This window comes from Sesamum indicum, linkage group LG5 (genome assembly GCF_026168435.1).
Source record: "Sesamum indicum cultivar Baizhima isolate 11 linkage group LG5, ASM2616843v1, whole genome shotgun sequence".
Taxonomy (NCBI): Eukaryota; Viridiplantae; Streptophyta; class Magnoliopsida; order Lamiales; family Pedaliaceae; genus Sesamum; species Sesamum indicum.
Genome location: NC_142661.1, coordinates 1,944,204 through 1,967,297, shown reverse-complemented (window position 1 = coordinate 1,967,297; position 23,094 = coordinate 1,944,204). Strand labels below are relative to the sequence as shown.

At 36.1% G+C, this 23,094-nt stretch overlaps 6 protein-coding genes across 8 annotated transcripts; 1 reads left to right on the top strand and 5 right to left on the bottom strand.

The window, feature by feature from the left end:
* Positions 1–150: 150 nt before the first annotated feature.
* Positions 151–2,812, bottom strand: LOC105162810 (proteasome subunit alpha type-3). Its single transcript, XM_011080923.3, has 9 exons — positions 2,559–2,812; positions 2,323–2,406; positions 1,848–1,921; positions 1,626–1,712; positions 1,454–1,538; positions 1,208–1,254; positions 775–840; positions 528–618; positions 151–409 (listed from the first exon to the last, which is right to left on the bottom strand). The coding sequence occupies exons 1-9, from the start codon at positions 2,700–2,702 to the stop codon at positions 338–340; spliced, it is 750 nt and encodes a 249-aa protein (XP_011079225.1). The 5' UTR covers positions 2,703–2,812; the 3' UTR covers positions 151–337.
* An 852-nt stretch (positions 2,813–3,664) lies between these two features.
* LOC105162812 (hypersensitive-induced response protein-like protein 2) lies at positions 3,665–7,774 on the bottom strand. Of its 3 annotated transcripts, XM_011080926.3 has the most exons (7): positions 7,699–7,774; positions 7,507–7,581; positions 6,280–6,490; positions 5,811–5,931; positions 4,829–4,920; positions 4,647–4,743; positions 3,665–4,432 (listed from the first exon to the last, which is right to left on the bottom strand). In XM_011080926.3, the coding sequence occupies exons 3-7, from the start codon at positions 6,466–6,468 to the stop codon at positions 4,071–4,073; spliced, it is 861 nt and encodes a 286-aa protein (XP_011079228.1). In that variant the 5' UTR covers positions 6,469–6,490; positions 7,507–7,581; positions 7,699–7,774; the 3' UTR covers positions 3,665–4,070. The 3 variants fall into 3 exon arrangements, with proteins under 3 accessions (XP_011079228.1, XP_011079227.1, XP_088736842.1); XM_011080925.3 differs by lacking the exon at positions 7,507–7,581 and having other exon boundaries at positions 7,614–7,772; XM_088880716.1 differs by lacking the exon at positions 7,699–7,774 and having other exon boundaries at positions 7,507–7,590.
* A 2,395-nt stretch (positions 7,775–10,169) lies between these two features.
* LOC105162813 (putative cytochrome c oxidase subunit 5C-1) lies at positions 10,170–11,884 on the bottom strand. The gene is made up of 3 exons (XM_011080928.3): positions 11,796–11,884; positions 11,650–11,702; positions 10,170–10,582 (listed from the first exon to the last, which is right to left on the bottom strand). The coding sequence occupies exon 3, from the start codon at positions 10,552–10,554 to the stop codon at positions 10,360–10,362; it is 195 nt and encodes a 64-aa protein (XP_011079230.1). The 5' UTR covers positions 10,555–10,582; positions 11,650–11,702; positions 11,796–11,884; the 3' UTR covers positions 10,170–10,359.
* A 1,595-nt stretch (positions 11,885–13,479) lies between these two features.
* SIP2;1 (small and basic intrinsic protein 2;1) lies at positions 13,480–16,009 on the top strand. Its single transcript, XM_011080929.3, has 3 exons — positions 13,480–13,991; positions 15,236–15,496; positions 15,598–16,009. The coding sequence occupies exons 1-3, from the start codon at positions 13,692–13,694 to the stop codon at positions 15,787–15,789; spliced, it is 753 nt and encodes a 250-aa protein (XP_011079231.1). The 5' UTR covers positions 13,480–13,691; the 3' UTR covers positions 15,790–16,009.
* Positions 16,010–16,026: 17 nt separating this feature from the next.
* Positions 16,027–18,285, bottom strand: CRD1 (dicarboxylate diiron protein, putative (Crd1)). Its single transcript, XM_011080930.3, has 5 exons — positions 17,769–18,285; positions 17,152–17,216; positions 16,717–17,044; positions 16,511–16,609; positions 16,027–16,434 (listed from the first exon to the last, which is right to left on the bottom strand). Exons 1-5 carry the CDS (start codon positions 18,216–18,218, stop codon positions 16,171–16,173), a joined length of 1,206 nt encoding a protein of 401 aa, XP_011079232.1. The 5' UTR covers positions 18,219–18,285; the 3' UTR covers positions 16,027–16,170.
* A 726-nt stretch (positions 18,286–19,011) lies between these two features.
* LOC105162949 (putative protein S-acyltransferase 4) lies at positions 19,012–22,839 on the bottom strand. The gene is made up of 6 exons (XM_011081128.3): positions 22,422–22,839; positions 21,153–21,347; positions 20,752–21,060; positions 20,229–20,450; positions 19,689–20,142; positions 19,012–19,478 (listed from the first exon to the last, which is right to left on the bottom strand). The coding sequence occupies exons 1-5, from the start codon at positions 22,476–22,478 to the stop codon at positions 19,696–19,698; spliced, it is 1,230 nt and encodes a 409-aa protein (XP_011079430.1). The 5' UTR covers positions 22,479–22,839; the 3' UTR covers positions 19,012–19,478; positions 19,689–19,695.
* Between the last annotated feature and the right edge of the window lie 255 nt (positions 22,840–23,094).

Sequence of the window (23,094 nt, the reverse complement as noted above, 5' to 3'; positions counted from 1 at the left end):
ATGTTGCACCTATCGCTCTACTTGTTATACGGACACTAGAGAATAGGAGTTACCTATCTCAACCTTCCCTAGTCACTGAAGTAGCTAAATTTTTCATCCAAGCACGGTATTGACAACTACATAGATTCAAATGACAATTGACAACATAGAAACAATGAAACTGTGGAAGTTGCATATCATCACAAGTTTAGTCTACCAGATGATCAAAGGGTTTAGTACAATTTGATTAGTTGAATACGATTGTTGCCTTCTTTGAATTTCTCATATTCTTAGATCGTAACTGCAAGCAGAAACAGAAGGGGGGGGGGGGAAAGGCTGGGAAAAGGGATCTAGCAACCTAATCTGCATCCATTTCTTCAAGTGCAGCTTTAGCTGCCTCCTTGGCTTCCTCTAACAGAGAGTCTGGGACCTAGCAACCGAGAAGTATGAATCATAAGCAGCTCAATGCAGCAAATAATACAATTCATTCGCAAGAGAAATCATTAGTGGCTAAGACTGGAGAATATATTTGTACACTCGTGATTTACCTTTTGATGCTGACGGTTTGACTCATCGCAGACCCAACTCATTTCCAATTCAAATGCCTTGTCCTTGGCCTCATCATGCACCCCATAAATACTGCTTACAGAAAAGATCGGGGATCAGTGAGTAACCACTAAGATTGATAGAAAAATAAAATGATGAAAATAGCAAAACTGGACATACATGGCACAAACTCAATGTGAAACTAAACAATAAAAATTGTCTAGACATCATTAGGAAGATATAACTCACATCTTGGCCACCTCAATAACACCTTGTCGGCAGGTCATTTCTGAAAGCTTCAATTTTTCAATCTCTCTGTCAATATAATATTTGGCTGAGGGTCAGCATATTTGAAAACAAAGTGTATAACAAGATGGTGAGGAGTTTAAAAAGAACAACATTGAAATAATCCAGAATTATATGAATAATAGAGAATATCAACAGAGGATGTTGTATCTACCCATAATCAGTATCAAGCCGAAATCATTAACATCCTAGCAAAACTAATGCATTACTGATAATAAAAATGATGCTAAAACATTCGGAGGTAAAGTAAGGTTATTAGAGTACTCAATATCTTCATACTTGGAAGCACAGAGTACATTTTGTTTCATTTTCCTTTTTGAATTTCATTTGTCCTGCCGAAGTAGGTGAAACTAAGATGGGGAAACGGATAACTTACGTTTTAGCAGCCTGCCTTCCCTTTCCAATGGCAGCACCAAAGTATCTCTGCAGCAATAAGAATATACAGATTACAGAAAGCCCCTCAAAAGAACAAAACTGAAATAGTTAAAAAAGTAGCATAACATACAAGATGCCCGATATCATTTATATAATCCAAATTTCAAAATATACTAGATGTAATACCAGAGGTATTACAGACATTAAATGCTATAACCATCATTTGCAACTAAGGGGAGACACTCACATAGGATATGCCGGATGGTTCAATCATGTAGAGCTGTGGCCCATCACGATCATAACCTCCCAGAATTACTCCACAACCAAAAGGCCTGCAGAACTTAATATTAGGTTCAGATGCAGAAAGTAGATAAATAGAAGCAATTTAATAAAACAACTCAAAGATACAATATCACAACCTGAGCCACCAATAGAGAGTGCACAAATGCACATAACTCGCAACACGTGCTGCGAGTTCTTTTACAGGAATGGGTTCACCATACACACTGGAAACGAGAAGGATCGAATAACATGTTAGAACAAATACCTATTAAGTTATACTGTCATAAATGCCTGCCACAATTTTAGAACATAAAGCACAATGCAAGCACAGAAGACACACATAGCCCTTCGGAACAAACCTCTCGTAGTTAGTTGCTTCAGATTTTGCTCGTGCCACTATCTGCCTGCCATCTGCAGCTAGTCCAGCAACAGCCTGAAAGTGCAAAAGCATCAGCACAGTCCAAAAAAACTTGAATTTGATTTGAAGGAAAAAAAAAAAGAAAAAGAGAGTCGAAAGTTTCAACAAACTTCTTATGCATATTGATGCGAAGAATTTCAAAACCAAAAATTCAAGCTAAACCGAACAAACTGCACATCCCTTTTATTTCTACAAAATTTTGCTCGTTCATGAGTTTGAGAACGACTTGAATCCCTACTCTTTTAGTCAATACAAAAATTATTACTACATCTTATATCAGCAACAATGCACATAATAGATTAACATCACCACTTATCGAAATGTCAACTACCCTCCATATTTTGCAGCACAAATAAACACTACTTATCAAATCTAAAAACAAACATGCACATGTATCTGTGGGAAACAAAGCGTACCATGCCGGAATGACGATGAACGGCGTGGATTCTTCGGTTGGACCCCGGCAACATCATCTTCGAAGCAATCAACTTCTCCACTCCCTTCAACACCATCAGCAAAATTGAAAAACGCAATCAAAACCCTAGTCCACTACAAGCTCCAAGCCCAACAAGAAATACTAATAAACCAAATCAATGTCCAAATTTTGGGGTTCTACAAACACACACACAAATACACATATACATATCTATACCATGACGACGCCGTCCTTGCATTTGATGGCGACGACGGTGCCGCTGTTGTCGACGGCTTTTGCGGCATACTCGATCTGGAATACGCGACCGTCCGGCGAGAATGTGGTCACTGACAGATCGTACCCTGTGCCTATGCTGCTCATTTTCCCCTCTCTCTCTCTCTCTCTCTCTCTACTCTTTGAGCTTCTGCTTCTCTTTCTTGTACTCTATGCTGTTTCTGTTTCTCTTCCTTTTTCTTCTTTTCAAATAAAAAATAATAGAGAAAAAACTTTTCTTTATTAACAAGACACATAACATATAGCGTAAAATTGTAAAATCAATCCAACACTTTAGCGTCATTTCATATTTGACCCGATGTTACACAGAATTTTAAAATTAACACCATATTTCATTAAAAATTACAAAAAAATCACAAAATATTGCAAAAATAACCCTTTTTGCAACGTGTGGGGTCCTTTTTTGCAATATTTTTTTTTTCTCTTAACAAAAGATGAAATTAAATTTAAAAATCCTATAAAATATAGAGTTAAGTATGAAATGACTCTAAATTACGGGACTAGTTTCAAAATTTTGCCTAATATATAGTCGCAAATAAAAGAAAAATAAAAGAGAAAAAAGGCGTTTAAATTAAAAATAAATAGGTGGGCTGAAATGCAATTTTTCTTTTTTGTTTTAATTTTTTTTTCTTGTATTCTTCCTTTAATTAGTGTTAAGCAAATAGATTACTTTAATTGTGAGATAACTACAAACTTTTAGTGAAAATTAGAGGGACGTCCGTTTGACTCTATGATTGAGCAGGTTAGCAATGTAATTTCTTAAGTTATTTAGCCTCATTTTTAATAATCACTTTTTAAATTAAATTTAAAAGTGACATATTGCAGCTTTAATCCCCTGCAATTATTTTTTTAATTATTTATTATATTACCATAGGCTGTTTGAAATTTGTCATAATTATAAATATTTCATCATTTGAAAATTTACAAATAATCTACTGAAAGCAATGACCATCTAACAAATACCTCTACTCGATATCAAGGGAAACTTGCAAATACTTGTAACAAGAAGAAAACAATTATGGCAGCCCATTGTAATTAAAGTAGAAAAATTGAAGTTGAGGAACAATGTTTTGAAGTCTGTAAATCTTTAAATATTACAGTAAATTTTGTTTTCTTATTTTTGCACTGGCTCTACAAACATGAAAGGAAGTGAAGAAGCAAGTTGTTCCTACTCAAACTCAGCCCTGTACATCAAAGTGCACTAGGAAGAGTCTAATCTTTCTTCCACAAGGAGCTAAAACAGTGATGCAAATCTTGTTTCATCAGGCATATACAAGCATATAAGGGTACCTGAGCATCAAACCACAATGCTCGACAGGAATATCTTGACAGCACAACCGAGAGTAGCTATAAGGCAATCCATAGATGAACGCAATTTAAAACAAGATCAGACTCGCATTTTATGACAGAATCAACCCTTTAGATAGGTGTGGAAGTCCAGTTCGTGGTGAGGAACTAGTGGATGAGACTGTCTGCCTGAAGAAGACCCTCACGGATCTGTGAAGCGATGTCCTTGACGGCCCCAGGGCCATGTGGGATAAACACGGCAGAGGACTTAGACGATGAGCCAATTTCCTTCATTGTGTCGAAGTATTGGGTAACAAGAACCATGTCCATGACATCCTTAGCTGTTGTTCCTGGCACGCTTTCTGAGAAGGCGAGAACGCTATCCCTTAGCCCATCTACAATGGCCTGACGCTGACGAGCAATACCAAGCCCAGATAAGTACTTGGATTCAGCTTCTCCTTCAGCTTTTTTGATCTGCAAGATCTTTTCTGCCTCGGCCTTCTCGTTTGCAGCAACCCTGAGCCGAGCAGCTGTTTTGCAGTTGACAGATCATCATATAATAATTATTTCATCAGTATCATCCCATAGAAGGCCAACCCGAAACATTTGCTCTTTGGGATCTTGGATGTTATTACATGAACCAAACAAATATATACAAGTTTGTTCATGAGTTATTTGATATCAAAACATCCACTTAGGTTCAATATCAAACACTCGGCTGCATTTTCCATGTCATAAACTTACCCGCATTTATCTCATTCATGGCTCTCTTGACCTGAGCATCTGGTTCTATGTCAACAATCAGAGTCTGCACTATTTCAAACCCATAGGCAGACATGGCCTGCGAAGATAAAGATGCGGAACATCAAAGCATTAGTTAGTTATGTACACAGAAATAGGCGTTTGCTGTAAAGAGCACATAGTACCTTCTCAAGTTCACTCTCCACAGCTTTGGCTATGTCATTCTTCTGCTCAAAAGTAGAATCCAAATCCAGTCTTGGTACACTTGCCCTTATGACTAAACATCCATCCATATTCAGATTACTAATGTTACTGTAACACTATCAAGGAAATGTAACAGCAGATAGCGTCTCATGTTTATTTAATCCCTATTCGCAATTGTTTCCCTTAATCTGAATCCGTAACATGCACTCCGCAGTAATTAGTTGTCATGAACCTCCATATAAAATAGGTTAGATTACAATGGGCTCCCCTGAGGTGTGTTCATAATTACACATATCCACTCGTTGTTTGAAAAATTACAAATACCCCTGAAATTCAAGGCTACGAAAGGGTATTTGTTAGGCGGCCATTAATTTCAGAGGGTATTGTATTTCTTCAAACAAAGAGGGTGTATTTTGTAATTTTTCAAACAATGAAGGGGTATTTGGAATTATGACAAACCTCATGAGAACCCATTGTAATTTACCCAAAATAAAAGTATCTATTCTGACCATTGCAACAGATATCTTCTCTAATCAATTCAGATAGATCCTATCTCCAACAAAGTGAACAGGAAAGAACAGCATTTTAGTTTTAAAGACAATACCTAAATTACTGTATGCCAGTTGTTTCAGCTATTGGCAATGCGTGCAAGCCTCGTCAAAGTTTTAGCAAAGAAAAATTGATTTGGATGACGCCAAACTACAGGTGTGATGAGGAAGAACATTTCTACAGGTAGAGGAAAAGTGACCTAACACCCATGTAGTTATAAAGTCATTATACATAACATTACAAAAACATAACATTAAGGGCCTTTCCTCGTGTCACATACAAATATAAACCCGTAATAATAACATGAACAAAGGCACAATGTATTGATAGTATATCAGCTCAATCTCTGTATACAGCAAAGTGCTTTATGATATTGCTACACAAGAAAGTAAAAATCATAAATCACAATCATACCATCAAAAACATATGCTTGGATCTGTGCTTTTGTGTTTGATAGCTTATAAAATGCATCAGATGCTTTCCCAGCCAATGCTCGGTACTGGATCGAAGCAACCACAGTGACAAACACATTATCCTGAAACGAAACAGCTCCGATACTTCATCAAATTGATCATATTAGAGCAGACAACAAAGCAAAGAAGAGATTCTTTATTCACGAGTGGCCCTAGTTACACTTTTTGCTTTTCTGATTTATAATTGGGGAGATAATCCTGGAAAAGCAATTCGGAATACTCTTTTAACATATTTTGCCACTCGACCAAAATCTCAATTACCACTTCATTCTCCATATGTAACATGTTTGTCCAAATAACTAGTCTGCAGATTACCACTGAAGACAATTTAGTGATATTAGGAAATGCATGGAGGCTGATTATTATAGGGAAATAAAAGTTCTAAGTAGTAAGTAAACTGGTGTGAAAACCTTAGTTTTCGTTTCACAGCGGACATCAAGCTGCTGCACACGTAATGACAAAGAACCAGCCAATTGGTAGCCAACACACCAGGGCAGGCAATGGCAACCAGGCTCAAGCACTTCATCAAACTTTCCAAAATGTTCTTTCACAGCAACCGTGGACTGATCCACTTGGATACAACCAAGTGTCTGACCCATTTATCCAGCGAAAACCACTAACCTGAAATTGTGTGCACCGATGCTTCATTTGATCAAACATGAGATGATAAGATCATACACATACACATAAATATGTGCCTGGGTGACTAAAAGACTAAAAAAGGAAATCAACTCGTTCTCTCTGGATTGTAATGATGAAAATCATATTACTTTTTTTTATGACCATGGAACCAGAAAACAATCATATGAATCAACCATAAGCTTCGTAATTCTGTCATTCTGTTAAATTGAACTTCCACGACAACAAACTTCAAAGCCTCTAAACACACATCGAATTCAATCAGATTTCTCTATAGTCAAGTTTTCCGTAAAGTGGGCTCAGAATCCGGTGGCTCGTCAAATAAAATGGTACTCAAACTTACTTGCATGTGTAAGATAAAGTAGCCAAGACAAATGACCATAGAACTAATAAACTTGTGAACACAACTTAAAAGTCAAACTGGGAAGCACAACAAATTGAAGAATCCAACAACGACCTCACCAAGGTTGGCCCATATTACCAAAAGGCTACTACAAAACAATCAAGGAAAATTTAAAATAAACGGAGCTCCATATAACTAGAGAGTAATTTATACTTTGTTTGCTCTGTGAGATCGAGCCCATATAACTGCAGGCAGAGAAACTTCTAAGACTAAAAGGTCTTAACACCATGCCATGAGAAGCACGGTGTTCGCACAATTATCAATCCCTCTATACTGCCCCATCACAAGATAATTTGGATTAAGAAAAGGAAACTCCCCACATCTCAAGAAAATCCTGAATTTAGCTTCAGTTCCAACACTGTTACATAAATCATTTCCTTCTTTATTCAAATCCAAAGATCACTTCAATCCCACCTTTCTACTCCAAAATAAGAGTGTAAAACAGGATGGGGAAAGGGAAGATGAGAAGTACACATGGAGACAACTTCCCCCGACATGATTACTATGAGGAGGCAGAAAACAAGCCATTCATTCATCACGTTACAACACATAACAACAGAATCCCAGATGTAATATATAACAAAAACGACTTAACTTCACCAAAATTCAGCAGTCTCTTCTGCATAAACATCAAATTCCCACCATTGTTCGTGCAAATTTACTGAGAAACCTACAGAACAAAAGAGCAAAAAGAATACTCACAATAGACAGAGGAGAAACAGCCAGCTCGAGATTGGAATTGGGTTTTCAAATTTCGTGATTGTAAATACAAGGGTGCTCTGATTACCTAAATTATTTATAGTAACAATTGATTGGGTATATCTTCAGCAAGGCGAACAGCATGCCTCTGTTATTTCTTGAATTGATTTTGCCAGACCAGATTTCTGTTTGTCAAACCATAGGGTCGAAATTATGAATTTTCTTTTTCTTTTTCATTTTAAATAGAGAAATTTTTAATTTTTCACTACTTAGCTTTTAGTATATAAATAAATTATTACCTAATAAAATTTATTTGAGCTCTCCCAATTTTAAAATTTAATACAGCTCACCATTCCGATTATATATTAACAGCACTAAATTTTTTTTTTCGTTTCGACCGAAATCTCACTAATTTGTCCTGAAAAAACCTCCCATTAGAAACAATAAAGAAGTTTTGAATATATATATGTTTCCAATTTCTCACTTATCTTCAATGTTAGATGATGGTACATATTAATGTGTCTGGAAATTAAAAAAGTCACGTGACACGTGACCTAATTTTAAAGACAATATCAAATGAAGTGGCGCATATTTGCCTATCTCAATTAACGTTCTTATACAAGGTATCGTCCACTTTAATCAAAGTTTTACAATTTTAACATCTTATCGAGGAATTGAGAAAATTACATGACCTAGTTCCAAAAACAACATTAAATAAAGTGGCACATACTTGCCTATCTCAATTGGCGTCCTTATACAAGGTTTATCCACTTCACTCAAAGTTTTATAGTTTCGGCATCGATACAAGGAATTGAAAAGTCACATGACCTAATTTCAAAGACAACGCCAAATGAAGCAGCGTGTATTTGCCTAATCTCAATTGATGATCATATATAAGGTATCGTCTGCTTTAATCAAAGTTTAACAGTTTTGGCATAGAATCGAGGAATTGAAAAGGTTACATGACCTAGTTTCAAAAACAATAACTTACCTATCTCGGTTGACGTTTTTATACAAGTTATGAAAAAATCACATGACCTAATTTTAAAAACAACGTCAAATAAAGCAACATGTACTTACCTATTTTAATTGACATTCCTCTATCAAATATAATCTACTTTAATCAAAATTTTACAGTATTGTCCCGAAAATATATCTTGTTGTGTAATGAATACTATACATAATCCTTATTTTGCCCTAATTATTCATCGATAGGTTTGCAAGAGAAAAAATTGGATTGGCAAATGTGCATTTGGTCTTTAAGGTGAAATTCATTCTTGGGGACCACTAAAGTTTAAGTAAACGAAGTAAACGCCCATAGATATTATTATTGAGAGATTGGTCCCTATGCATTTACGTGTTTTTCATGGTTGAAAGTTGTAATGAACCCACAACTTGGCGTAAGCATTTCTTTATCTATCCATATCATACAGGCTTTAATGGGCTCAATACATACTGGGAGAGTTCCATCCTCTCATTTCAAAAATAGAGTTTTAGAAATAATCTTTTATTTAACTAATGCTTTGATAATATACAAGTATATACAACTCCCCAAGCTCTCATCTTTTTTTCTTTACTCAAAAGGGAGCTTATATATTAGGTAATGGAAGTATCAATTTTTTTTATCAGTTATACGATTAAAAATAATGGTACTAACACGATTTAACATGACATAATTCACACTGTTTGATATCTTCGTCCCGAATTGATATAAAAGAGACTCATTATATGTACATCCAAAATATCCAACTACTACATCAAAGTTCCATTCTTTCAATGTTACTCGCAACTTTTGCGTTGACATGGCTATCCTTTTCCCCTTCACGTCTTCGCAAATGCACGTCCTTGTCATAAATGTGAAAAGCAAGAAGATTTCCAGCTATCCAAGAGAAGAAAAACCTTGATATACAGAACTGAGATAGGTAGAGTGTGAATGTACCTGCATATGTTCACAACCAGCTCCCTTCCAAGAAACTGAAACGGAATTATGCACTTCAAAATATAGTTTCATGTTGTCCATAACATTTACACATAATACAGTAATACAACATAAGAACAGAAAACTGCGACTCAGTTAGTTATCGGAAGCATCCGATGAAGAATGAGTATAACCTACAATCTGATAAACATCAAACAAAATATACAAGAGACCTTAAGCATCTACATTTCAACTGTCATAAAGGAAATTACTCGGTTATAGTTCATTTGAAGAATAGGCTATGAATTGTTGTAATTGCATTTCACTAAGTGGGATAATCTTATCCGGATTCACAGATATTACACACCCATCTGAAGTATCAGTGAAATAGCTGTTCAAACCTGTAGAAAGATACACAAGCTGTTTAGCTGCTCATATTACATACAACTGATTTTAGCTGTAAGCAGTGGATATTCAAACTAAATCATATATAAATAAGCCAGTAATTGACAAGTCAAGTATAAATTTCAATCCGTAAGAGGGGGTACCGCAGGTATTCACCACATGTTGTTGTTCATATAATAAGACAAGAAAATGCTATAATAAACTAGGAATCATGTATCAAGAATTGCACTAAAACATAAGAAATAAGCACCCATAAAGCTTTAGAATCTGCAGAAGTGATCATGTGATCCACAAAATTTCAATACAACTTATTTTACTCAAATTCAAGCTAGACAAGCTCATGTCTGATCCAAGAACCAATTGGTGGGAATACAAATCATCCAGAACTGGTAAGGATGTCTCTGATCAAAAAAAATTTCACAATGTTTATTGTTCTGCAGCAACCACGCTGATTTCACCTTTATCTAACAAGTCGTAGAATGCCCTAACTTTCCGCTGCTCATTCCAGTGGTGCATCTTCCATACGCTACCTGCAGCAATGCCAAGCACAATTCCGATGGCTATCTCCTTCACCACACTTGGTCCCTTCAAAGTGGCATGAGCAATCCTCGGACCAGCCATTCAACTTCTTGCTAAAAGCTTATAATTCCTGCAATTAACTCCCCAATCAAAATTATATCCAAGCCATTTCAGAAAATGCTGAGAGCAGAAGCACTGGTAATTAAGAACCACAATGAGAAAGATAAGATCAAATACGAGCAACAGTCAAATAATTTAACAATGGGATAATAGGCATCTAACTCATCCCTATCCAACAAGTTACTAATTTCCAGAAATTACTGAAATTCAAGAGGAAAATAGTTCGTTCCACATGCATCAAAAACTTTGAATAAATAAAACAATAGTTCATAGGTTTAGTTTAATTATTTGAAAAACAAAAGCATTTGCTGAACATTTGAAATACAAGGTTTTGAAACATGAATATTTCTTACACTCCACTTGCAAGATGATCCCTATGCCTAATCCATGATGATGGTCCGGAGAATCTCAAATAGGTTCCTCGAATCCACAATGATTCAAACCCAGGCACAAGTACAACGGAGTTAGTATTATGGTTTAGAAATCCCTATCCCAAAATCCTTCCACCAAAAGACACTCATAGAGAATTCGTCAGTGACACATATTGATAATTCAGATGCCAAAATCAGAACATTTTTCCTCAACCCCGAGGTGTTGCAACAAGTATTAACTGATTTCAAGTCCATCGAGAATACTGAACCAAAGAGAAAGTTCAAGAAGCAGACAGCAAACCACAATTACAACCAAGAGAGAATACCAATAACCATCCCCACCCCATGTGTGCAAACAATGAAAAAAAGTAGAAGACTTCTACAAAATCCTGCAAGCCCAAACAACAGGCCCAAAGGGTAACTAAAAATACGAAAATTTCCAGCTTAAATCAAATCAAGTAACCACAATTCTTTCCTCACTAAACGGTCTCGACTAGTTCAAGAACAAATTAACCCAAAAAGGGCTCTCATTTAGGTGAAAGCAGCTCGAAAACCAGCACAGCTCCACTCCAAGATTTATTCAAATGCGAAAGCAAGATTATCAAGAGTGGAAAACTAAAACATAATCGAAATTGCACTACTGTAATCCGCCACGACTAATTCCAGCAAGGAAAACCAAATCAGAAAACGAAATTAAACATCGTACCCCCAAAATCAGAAATCCTGAATCAAATTCGCAACGCTTTCGACCCGTATAACCTGCACGAAAAATCAAGAATTAGAAATTCTTCCAAAAATTTTACCAGTCATACTGAATTGTAGGTGCGTGTGGACGTAGTTGCGAGACTTTACCCTAAAATTCTCTGATTGGGTAGAGAATAGAAGAAACACTGCCAATAGACAGCGAAGTGTTAAATAAACAAAGATAAGCAACGACGTCGTTCCACACGAGTTTCGGCGGCTAAATTACACCTTTCGTCCCTAAACTTTTTGAGGCACGATTTTGGTACCTAAACTTTACAGATTATTATGATTTTGGTCCAACTGTTAATTTTAACCCCAGTTTTAACAATTAGACCAAAATCATAATAAATTATAAAATTTAGAGACCAAAATTGTGTCTCAAAAATTAAAAATCAAAATTAATTTTGACCCAAGATATAAGGACCAAAAATGTAATTTACCCAATTTTGGTTTTAATCAGGTATTAACGTCAACATTTTTCATCGAAACCAAACCCTAATGGAACAGGGTCAGGTATAAATGGAGATTTTTTGAAAAGGGTGTAAGTGTAATTTCAATAAAAAAAAATATTAGAGAAAGTGTAATTTCGTAATTTTAAAAAGGTATTAATCCAATAAAATATAAATAACTTATTATTATTTATTTTTTTGTGAATAATAGCATGAAAAATAAGTTGGTGAAAAAGTGCTTATTGTATTTTAAGGTTTTTTTATAAATAAATTAAATTTTTTAATAATTTTTGTTTGTCTTAAGTATTTATATTTTTAGTATATTATCTGTGGGTAATTAAAATAATTGGGGTCCAATATATGAATAAATCAAATTTTATGTATAAGTTTTTTAAAAGAAATTACAAAACATGGGAGGGGTCAATATGTAAAAACATACATTATGTGTACTTTTAAAAAAAAGTTACAAAATCATTTATCCAAATCTTTTTAGAATTTATAAGCACTTTTAAAAGAAAAATAAAGTTTTGCAAATATTCCTTAATTTCTACCATCTATTAAAATTATCAATATGATAATTGCACCGCTCTTTTATAAGGTTTGGTGTAATTACATAAAAAAGGTTATATGGTCTTGAAAATTACATCTAGTACCCTTAATGTTTGTTTTCGTCTCATAAATAGAGCCCTTAATTAGTCAAAATTCATCAAATTTGTTATTATTAGCAAGAAAGTGAATGAAACCCGATTAATTTATTAATGATTTATTACAGATCAAATAATTTTTTTTTATGAAAAAACTAATTTTATAAGGATAAAAATATATTCGCTATGTTTGTTTTCATTTTTCAAATTATCTCCAAAACGAATCAAAACATACTCAATGTTTGTCATCATTCAAAAACACCTTATTTAGGTGTTTTAAACTGTTTTAACATAAATACATACGTATATATATACACATACATATACATAAATATATATAAAAAAGACATGATTTGACTATGAATTGATAATGAATAATAATTTTTGTCTCCCAAAACACAACATTAAACATACAATACTTATTTTAAATTATCTTAAAAAACAAATCCAAACATACATACTATCTCTAACAAACACTTGTTTATCTTTGTTTTTCTCTCTCTATCTCTATAAAACACAACAAAACACTTAAAAACGAATCCAAACATTATTATTATTTTTTGGAACAGATGGCCATTGGCGTAAACAAAAGAGAGGAACAAAAAAATGTTTATTGGAGGACAATAATGCACACCTCAAGACAAAAACAAGAGGACTTTAAGGAAGAAAAAGGTAATAAAACATCAACCGCACGACAGAAACCATGGACAAAGAATCCGACCAACACACACAGACACGCGCGCCCGATGAAAACTTAAGACCTGTTGATAAAACAGGCCGCGTGTGTCCCAGCGCGAAGATTCCCAGGAAATATCAGAGCCCGGGGATCCTGATTCCTCCTCTATATGACTTAGCTCCACCTATAACTGCGTGTCTGTGTGTGTTCTTGTGAGAGAGAGAGAAAGAGAGTAATGAAGAAGATGGCGGGGGGATGGCGGCTGCTGGCTGCAGATTTCTTGATGTCGTTCATGTGGGTTTGGTCAAGCGTGCTTAACAAGATCTTTGTGCATAGAATCTTGGGTTATGGGGCTCATGAATTTGAGGGCGAAATCGTCAGATACGCTGTGTCTCTCCTTAACATGTTCTTCTTCACATTCATGTGCAAGGCCGCCAGGGGTGGCCACTACAATCCTCTTACCCTTTTGTCCGCCGCGATTTCTGGGGATTTTTCCAATTTCCTCTTCGTTCTTGGCGCCAGAATCCCTACCCAGGTTCTTCTTCTTGGTCTTTTTCTTGTCTCTTTTTTGAGAAAAATAACTGACCATCGTGTGTGTCTGTAATTTCATGACCGGGGATGTTAAGGTTTTGGTTATGCACATAAAGCTGTCTGTTTTTTGGTGGGTTGAGTAATTAGAACCAGTGGTTGAGCTCTGTAGTTGTGGGACATGTATTTTTGGATAAGTTTGTTCATAACCTTTTGAATTGAAAGTTGTGGTTTGGGTGCTTGGATGGGAGTTACATTTTAACAGTCTGTTGTTAATTAAGCTCCTTCTTTTGCTAATTGTTAGTGCCTATATGGATCCGGATATACTTTTGATGAAATGTTTGACTTGTTGAGATTTGAGAATGAGATGGAAGGCCTGTGAACTTATGAAATATCCTTGGCATTTTAAGGTGTATACTCCAATTAATCTGCTTGCTTATGGGCTTTTAAGACAGGTGGATAGAGGTGGTAAGAAGTATTTTTCAGTTTGTATATGTTTCCGATTTACCAGGTCGCGGAAATTTCAAGGAGAAATAACTGAGAGTGGCTCAGCTTGACAGTTAAATGAAAAGATGGAATCTTGCTGTGACTTGCCTTTATATAGATTATAGACTATGCTCGGCTTAGTTGAGGGACAAGTAGGGATGGCGCCTGGTCCGTTTGACAATTTCTCATGAGGATTGCCTGAGATCATAACCAAATTGTAAGGAGAACATGGTGTTTCTTCTTCTGTTTGCTGAATCCCGACCAAGATGGTTGTTTGAGTTTCCAAAGATTGTTTAATACAATGATTGGAGACATGAGTAGTTATGATATTAACAGGAATCAAGATTAAAACAAAAAAACTGTGGATGCTGGAGGACTGATGAACCCTCGATCCAAGGTTCTATTGATATACCATGTAGAAATGAGGGGATGAGAGGCGTAGAAATCAATTTTCTCATTCAATAATTTGAGTTCAGTAGTTTATACCTTTCCACACAATAGAAGGAGAAAACTTTGTTTCTCTTAATCTCTTTAATACTTCTTCCCCAGTACTGTTTATAGGCACCAAACTCTATCAAATGATACGTCAATCCTAAAAAATATTTTGGCACGGAAAGCATCCCGGCTATCTGTTGAATTGGATGTCTATGTGTTATAATGTGCATCAGTTTTGGAACTCATTCTTTTTATGCATGCACGATTAGTCATCATTGTTTGGCCAAGCTTATTCACCTCATATCTGTTCTTTTCATTTCTTTTCAAAAGGTCGTTGGGTCGATTTATGGGGTTAGGCTCATCCTCGACACATTTCCTGGAATAGGACGCGGGCCACGCTTGAGCGTTGACATAGCGAAGGGTGCATTGACTGAAGGTCTTCTAACATTCACCATCGTGATAATTTCGCTTGGGTTGTCTAGAAAGGTTATTTATAGTTTCTTCATGAACACTTGGATTTCCAGTGTATCCAAGCTTACTCTTCACATACTGGGCTCCGACCTAACTGGTGGTTGCATGAATCCGGCCTCTGTAAGTATTGCTTTATCATTATCTGGATCTGTTTCATTTCCTATTCGATATGTAAATTTAGAAAAACGACAACATCACACAATTCTGTTGGTGCTTCTTAGGTGATGGGGTGGGCTTTTGCTAATGGAGAACATATCACCAAGGAGCATTTGATCGTTTACTGGCTTGCTCCCATCGAGGGCACTTTGGCGGCAGTTTGGGTGTTTCGAATACTAGCCGGGCCTAAGGAGGACAAGACCATAGCTGCTAAGAAGGACGACACCCCACAGCTGAAGACTGAAAAATTAAATTGATAAGATTCTTCATGGCTTGTTGTATATTAGATGCAAGAATTCCAGTGTTGTTGAACTTGTAAAGTTGTTCATAGATCAAGAATGGTTCACTTCAGATATTGTTGTACTTGGTTCTCGGTCATGATTTCATACTTTTCCCTCTGTCTAACATGTATATCTCAGGTTTCTGCAAACAAGATTCATGGCTTTGTTTAAATTTGGAGTCATCTTCCTCTGTTCAGATTTTATTGCAGAAACTAAACTTAAAAGATGTAGCAATTAGCATTTCAGGAACTGCAGAGAAGTGCCCGATCCTTACAGTGATGCCTCTGTTCTGTGCTCCATGTTTTTATACAATAATCACGGTTATGTAGAAAATGAATTTGAAATTATATGGTAAAATTAGTACACAAGTTGTGGTTCAAAATCAGCAAAGTCCACTGAACCAGATTCAATAGGTTTCATGAGATATGCAGCCAATAACTCAGAAGCCAGAGCTGCAATGAGAGGAATCCTCTTCAAGTTCTTCACCAACGGGATATCGTCGGTTTCTCCAACAGCAAGGAGTTTCTCGTTGATCTCCACCATGCGGTCCAACTTCCTCTTGAATTCTGGGTTCTCAACGTCCAGTACAGCTGGGAAAATTCTTGCAGTTGTGCGGTTTGTCTGCACGAAGAATTACATTTCAAGCGAAAATGCAAGAACGAAATGATGCAAGACGACAACGAGAAAAATAAATTACCTCAATGATAACATGCATGTCAAATTCTTTAGTATCAAGGCCAATGCCCTCGTAAAAAGCCGTTCTTTGGCAGTCATTGAGGTACATCGTCACATAAACCTACATATTTGATCATCAAGATATGAGCAAAGCATAGAAAAGCGAAATAATGAGATAGCAGCTAAATCTTCAAGAAACAATACACATTGTTCAAAACGTGTTATTACCGACAGACAGAAGAAACGAGCCCACAACTTTGCCTTCCAGTCATTTAGGAACTGAGGCTGTGCCTTCATCAAAGCCGAGAAGAAATCACCATGGCGGTTCTCATCCTGGCACCAGTTCTCAAAGTATTTAAAAATCGGATAGCATTGGTATTCAGGGTTCTCCTTGAGATGCCTGTATATGGTTATGTATCTCCAATATCCAATCTTCTCAGACAAATAAGTCGCATAGAAAATGAACTTAGGCTTGAAAAAAGTGTATTTTCGGGCCTTTGTTAGGAACCCCAAGTCCAGAGCCAGATTGAAGTCAGATAAACCTTTGTTCAAGAACCTGTTAAAAACAATCCCAATTTCTTTTGTTATTATTTAAACATCTGTGACCTTGTCAAAAAGTAAGGTGTGTGCTTCAACAGGGTGGGTGGAGAAATTCGAACATACCCAGCATGGCGGGCTTCGTCCCTAGACATGAGGGAGAAAATCTCAGCAACGACAGGATTGGTTTTCTGCACAAGGTATGGATATATAAGTTGACTAACATCAACATGAATTCGCCTAACGAAATTCTTTAACGAAACGCCTAACGCCTTTCATGAGTAAAAACAGCCAATTTAAATTTACACAAACCGACTACATGAGATGCAAGCAAACAACTGTTATTACCATTAGAGATGGAAAATCTAATACATTTTCAAGTTGGATCTGTACTTCAAGCTGTAATTCAAGCTCTTCTTTTGGATAACAAACTTTGAACACTCAAAACAAGCTGAAAATAACTGAAAACATCAAGAACACCTGCCATATAAATGTGATCAATCACCACCAATCTAGCAATACAAGGTTAAAGTTACTTAAACAAAACGTCGAACGGATGTCATGCAGTTGGAATTTCAGATTCATAACCAACAAAAACTTCAAATCAAAATAGCTAAGAACTGCTCCATTCTGATCATTACCATCAAGCATTCAAACCCAACAAACAATATTAAATTTTCCCAAGTAGTCCATATAGTAAGAGGGCAAGAAGAATTAAGTTGAAGAACTCATCAAGAACATACCTTGAGCCTCCTTCCAAGCTCCTTATAGAGAAGAAAACCAGAGAACTCAGCAGTGCAAGACCTCTCCAAGAACTCCACAAAAATCTGCCTCAATGGCCCATCAATCTTGTCAGCAGCCTCCTTGAATTCCTTGTTCCTGACAAAGTGGGTCTGGTTGAAATCTGTCTTGAACTCCTGAAGCAAAGCCTCAAACTCATCCATGTTCAAGTTCTTGTTGATTTGTGTGTTGAAAAGCTGCTCCATTTCATCAAAATCAGTGGTGTAAAATCTCGGGGTCAAAAGGGTCTCCTGTATCTCCTGTTTCTGACTCTTCTTCGGCTTTGCCGGAGACGGGGCGGCGGTGGACGACATTCTGACGGTGGAGAATCTTCTCCCCACTGGGATTCTTGGGTTCCCAATTCTTGGGCTGAATTTGGAAACGGGTTTTATGAGAGCCATTTCTGCTGCCATATTTTTGCTGAAACTGAAATTTCAGCACAAAATAATGATGAACTGAAGAAGACTGAGGAGGAGTGGGAGATTATATGATAATTCGGACAGAAATGTCTGAATCTAACCTCATCGGAAGAAATCTATGAGTTACGTGGGAGTTTGACACGTGGCCTGGTGCTATACGCCTGTCTGATTGCATATTCATGTAGTGGGACAACAGTTCTCGTGGTCTAGCTCTCTCCACAAGTAGATTTTCAGTGAATGACAATATACATGTCTACATATATTATTTTGATGAATAATTTTAAGTGTAAAATACAATCACCTCTTTTAAAATTGAATATAATTATAAATACATTATTATTATTTGAAAAATTATAAATCATTTCTAATTTTAACTTTTATCTAACAACGAGGTCATTCCGTTAGTTTTCGTTAAGTTTTTATTCAATTTTTTATGAAAATTGACCAAAATACCCTTTTAAATTATGCATTATATTTTTTAAAATATTTTTACGGACCAATACTCCCATTGGATTATTTATTTTATCCATCATCACTTTTTTAAATATTTTTTGTAAAAGTTCAACTAGGGTAAAATCCTAATGTTCACTTCACTACTTAGGAACTACATAATTATTTTTCATTTATGAGAATATTTGTAATTTTTCACACAACAAAAGACACCTGTAATTAGACCAAATCTCATGAGAGATAGCTTTAACTACCCTAATTATAATTATATTCTGTGCATCGAAATAATTGATAATATGTAAATATTAAAAATCAAATATAATATATTACACAAGAATGATAAAAAGAAAAAAATTAATTTTCATGAATTTTCGAAACTCGTCAGCATTTTGGAGACAATAATATCCCATCTAAGCTCTAAAGTATGTTTTTCTGACACACAACACACACTCTCTCTTACACATTGTTTTGGAACAAACATTAAAAGAAGCCTTGAGATCCATTGGTCTCTGAAAACATCCATCATTCATCAAAGAAATCATGAGCAAGTCGCACGTGATGTATGGTCAGAGCCGTCAGATTTTTGAACTTGCCGGGTAAGACCCTAATAAAACAAAGCAACAAACACAACAAAATCATCGTATATTTGATGTTTGCAGTCTCCTAGCTAGAATTGCTTCCTGGTTCTGTTGCAAGAACTTGCAGTGATTATTCTGAACATTGTAGGGTCCTATGAGTATGGAACTTCCTGCTGGAAACAGAGTTGAAAGCCGGCAACGATGTTTTCGTATCGTATTCTGAAAACTGAACAGAATGCAAGAAATGTCTCAGTTTTTGAGAGCTTATATGAATCCACACTCAACAATATCGGATTACTACTACATAGAATGTCGTATGATGCCGGATGGGATAAGACAACTTATCGTTTGTTTGGATTGATGATTAAACTGTATGTAAGACTTCAAACAAGATCAGATATGTCATAAAATCAAGATTGCAGCAACGGAATGCTACCTGTGTTCTATGCTTGAACTGATGCTGTCGTTTGATCTGATTTTACATAATCAACTATCTCTTCGTCAATTTCAATCGCGTGTTTGTCCGGTTCTTGTTCAACACGACTGACCAACCTGTTAGAATCAGTTCCATCGTCCCCTTCCTCGTGTTTCAGATTCTCCTCAATCTCATCACATTCGATGCTTCTCAATATCTCTGGGAGTGTAAGGCCGTTGTTTTCACCACACTTACTTCCGATATCAATTTTTTCTTTCGAGCTACTGCTGTCTTCCATGAAATTGTGATCTGTGGGTTCTCTGACCATAACTTCATCTTCTTGAACGAATGCTCGGAAATCATGCAGCGAAGGTGAGATTTTAGAGAAAAAGACTTCTTGAAAGTTCTTGATCACCCCCTTGTTATATGGATTCTCCTTCTTGTCGTAGCGGTACCTGAAGTTCTCATATGTAGTCTGCATGATAATGTTTCTTCATTAGTACGTGCATCCGAACAAAATCGACACGAGAATGGTCATATTCAATTTGAGAGAATGATTACCTGATTCGTGCTAATGAGATACAAGTGGAAAACTGAAAGGCCACCGACGAACCAAACAGCAATGAAGCAGTAAATGATCAGAAAGTCTGATAAAATATCACTTGTAATGGCTTTCCACACGTTGTCTTTCTCATGGACAATGTTGATCCATGACACCGAAAAAACATATATGCATAAGATCGTCGATGTTGATATAAACATGTAGAAGTACCTATAGTTTCGCTGCAAACATATAATAAAACATCACATGTTACTATGTTCTGTCCTTGAAAACTCAGAACTCAGTGTTTGTACGAGTTGTGTGCATTTCACATGAACTTTGATCTCCACTACAACATTTGAGAACATGGAACAGAAATCTCACAACCTCCAATCCAAGCCAAACATAATATTGGTTGTCCAATGTCAAGACAATATTGCACGACAAACATTCATAAGCAATACCGGTACACAAAAGACCTAGACAAACATATATGTACTTATGCGACACAAATTTGTTTTAAGGTATGTCAGAAATACTCACTATACCAATGCATTGGCCAAGCCACGGACAGTGGTGATCAAATCTCTGAACACAGTTATTGCAGATGGAGCAATGAGATGCCCGGGGAGGACGGTAGAGCAAACAAGTATCACAAAATTTCACTTTAACTGAGTGCCCGTTTACGATAACATCCTTTGTCCGAGGAAGTTTCAAATGAGGAGTTCTACCTTGCACCCACTCCATCGATGGAGTGTTCATTTCAACTGTTTCATCAGATTCAGGTGGTCTTGTATTCCTAGGAACAATTCCGGGATCTCTACTTGATGTAAGGAAGAGGAAGAACATATCCTGTATGCAACATCAAGAAAACAATTTCAATGATTTTATCAGGTTAAGGATGTTTCTGCACAAAATAGGACCACTTTGGATAGTTTACTTACCATCATGGTTAGGACAATAGCCACAATCATTACAGAATACCATGAAAGAGCAGGTTTGTTTTCTCTTATCCGATGTCTGATGATACATGAGATCTTTATACAAAATGCAAGCGCGGGGCCGGCAATGAGGAATGTGGAAAGAAACAAAGACGATACATCCGGACCAAAAATCAATCTTCCTCCAAATAAGAATCTCTGTGACATTCAAAAGAACAAACCAAATCTTAATAAGTGCTTGATATCACAAATTCAGCAATCAATTACAAGCATTGTTCAAATCTAAACGAGCCACCATGAAAAGGGAAATTCCGTTATATTATACACAAGGAAACGATAAAATCTTCTTCTGTAGGAAATTGGAAGACACATAGTGAAATATGCGGAAAAATGAGGAGAATCAAACACAAGGGAAAGCATAATGTTCCTATGTCCATAGTCGATCAAGTTCTCTTAGTATGATACAATTTCAAACAAAATGGCAGCAACGTCTATCCATCAAACGTTTATACTGAAGTCCCCGTAAAAACTTATAACATTAAAAATTTACTCAGTGCAATAAAGAAGGACCCATGATAGCTTAGTGTAAGTATAACGTCGGATCAAACTACACCACCACAAGTCTACAACTGTTACTTGTTGCATATACCCAAACAAAAAACATATATCCATGTTGAGAATCGATTCTCCAAATACTTGTAAAATCATAAGAGAATCACAATAATATCCAAGTGATTCTTGTGATACTTATATGGTTTGATTTTGGAGAGATTTCCTTTGTTTTCCATTATCAAACATATGTAATTTACCTATATAAATAGGTGAAGGTTAGATCCTCAAATTAAAAAAGAATAATATAATTTAGCCCTACGGGCATTTCTCTCATAGGCGGAGACCATATGGTCGAACCTCATAAATCTTCGTCCTCTATTTCTCTCTTTGCATATCTAAAATTCTTTTGAATTTTTTACCATTGACTGAATGCAATCTCATCTCAGAAGAGGGAATTTTGAATTTAAACTTGCAAGTGTGAGAAGTTCTTATAGCCAGTAATCAAACTCTCTATATGATACAATCTGGACAAAATCTAGTCCATACAGTTTTAACTTTATTCTTTGCAAACACCCAAATGAAACAGAAATGATTTGATCCCAGCAATAAAATTCCCACATCTTCACAAGAACATTTCTTGGTTTAAGGAAAGTTACATATCAAAATCAAGAAATCCACTCCTGAAAGCACAAATAATCAACCATAAAGAAAAGGGCTTACATTGCTTCCTCTCCAGACTTGATAAAGCCTCTGAGGTTTGGGTTTCTCTATCTCCATAATGCTTCAATCAAAAAAAAAGACAAGAAAAACAGAACAACAACAGACAACCCAAAACTCGATTGAGGTTGCTGTTAGTTTGCGATCGCATAAAGCTCCGTTCTTTCTTGAACCCTTTTGATTCTTGGCGACAGCCCACGTCGAGAGACAACCTCAACAGTCTAAAACCTTAATCTTTTCAACTTTCTTGATCATTCTCTGCAAAACGTGGGTTCAGGGTTTTGTGAGTGGTTTGAATTTAGCGAAGGAGTGAGAGAGAGAGAGATGATGATCAAGAAACAGCTGCCATTTGCCCTCCGTTTCTGTTTGAGACGGATTTTCTTAGGAAGAAATGTTTATTATTCTCATAAATGTGTTTACATGTCTTAGTTCTCTAATCTTTGAATGTCTGTCTGTTTGTCAGTTTATTGCATTTCTGAGCAATTTCTCTAACTAAAAAACTGATTTTTCAGTTATTTTCTCTCTCTAAGTCGGCACTCATCAACTCTTTCTTTCTCTCTCCTCCGGTAAATTTGGCTGCTGCGGCGGATGTTCCAAGTTTTCACCTTTTCTTGCCGTTTCTTGTGAAGACACCATGCAAATTCCTTTTTCACAATGTATGGAATTCAAAATAAAG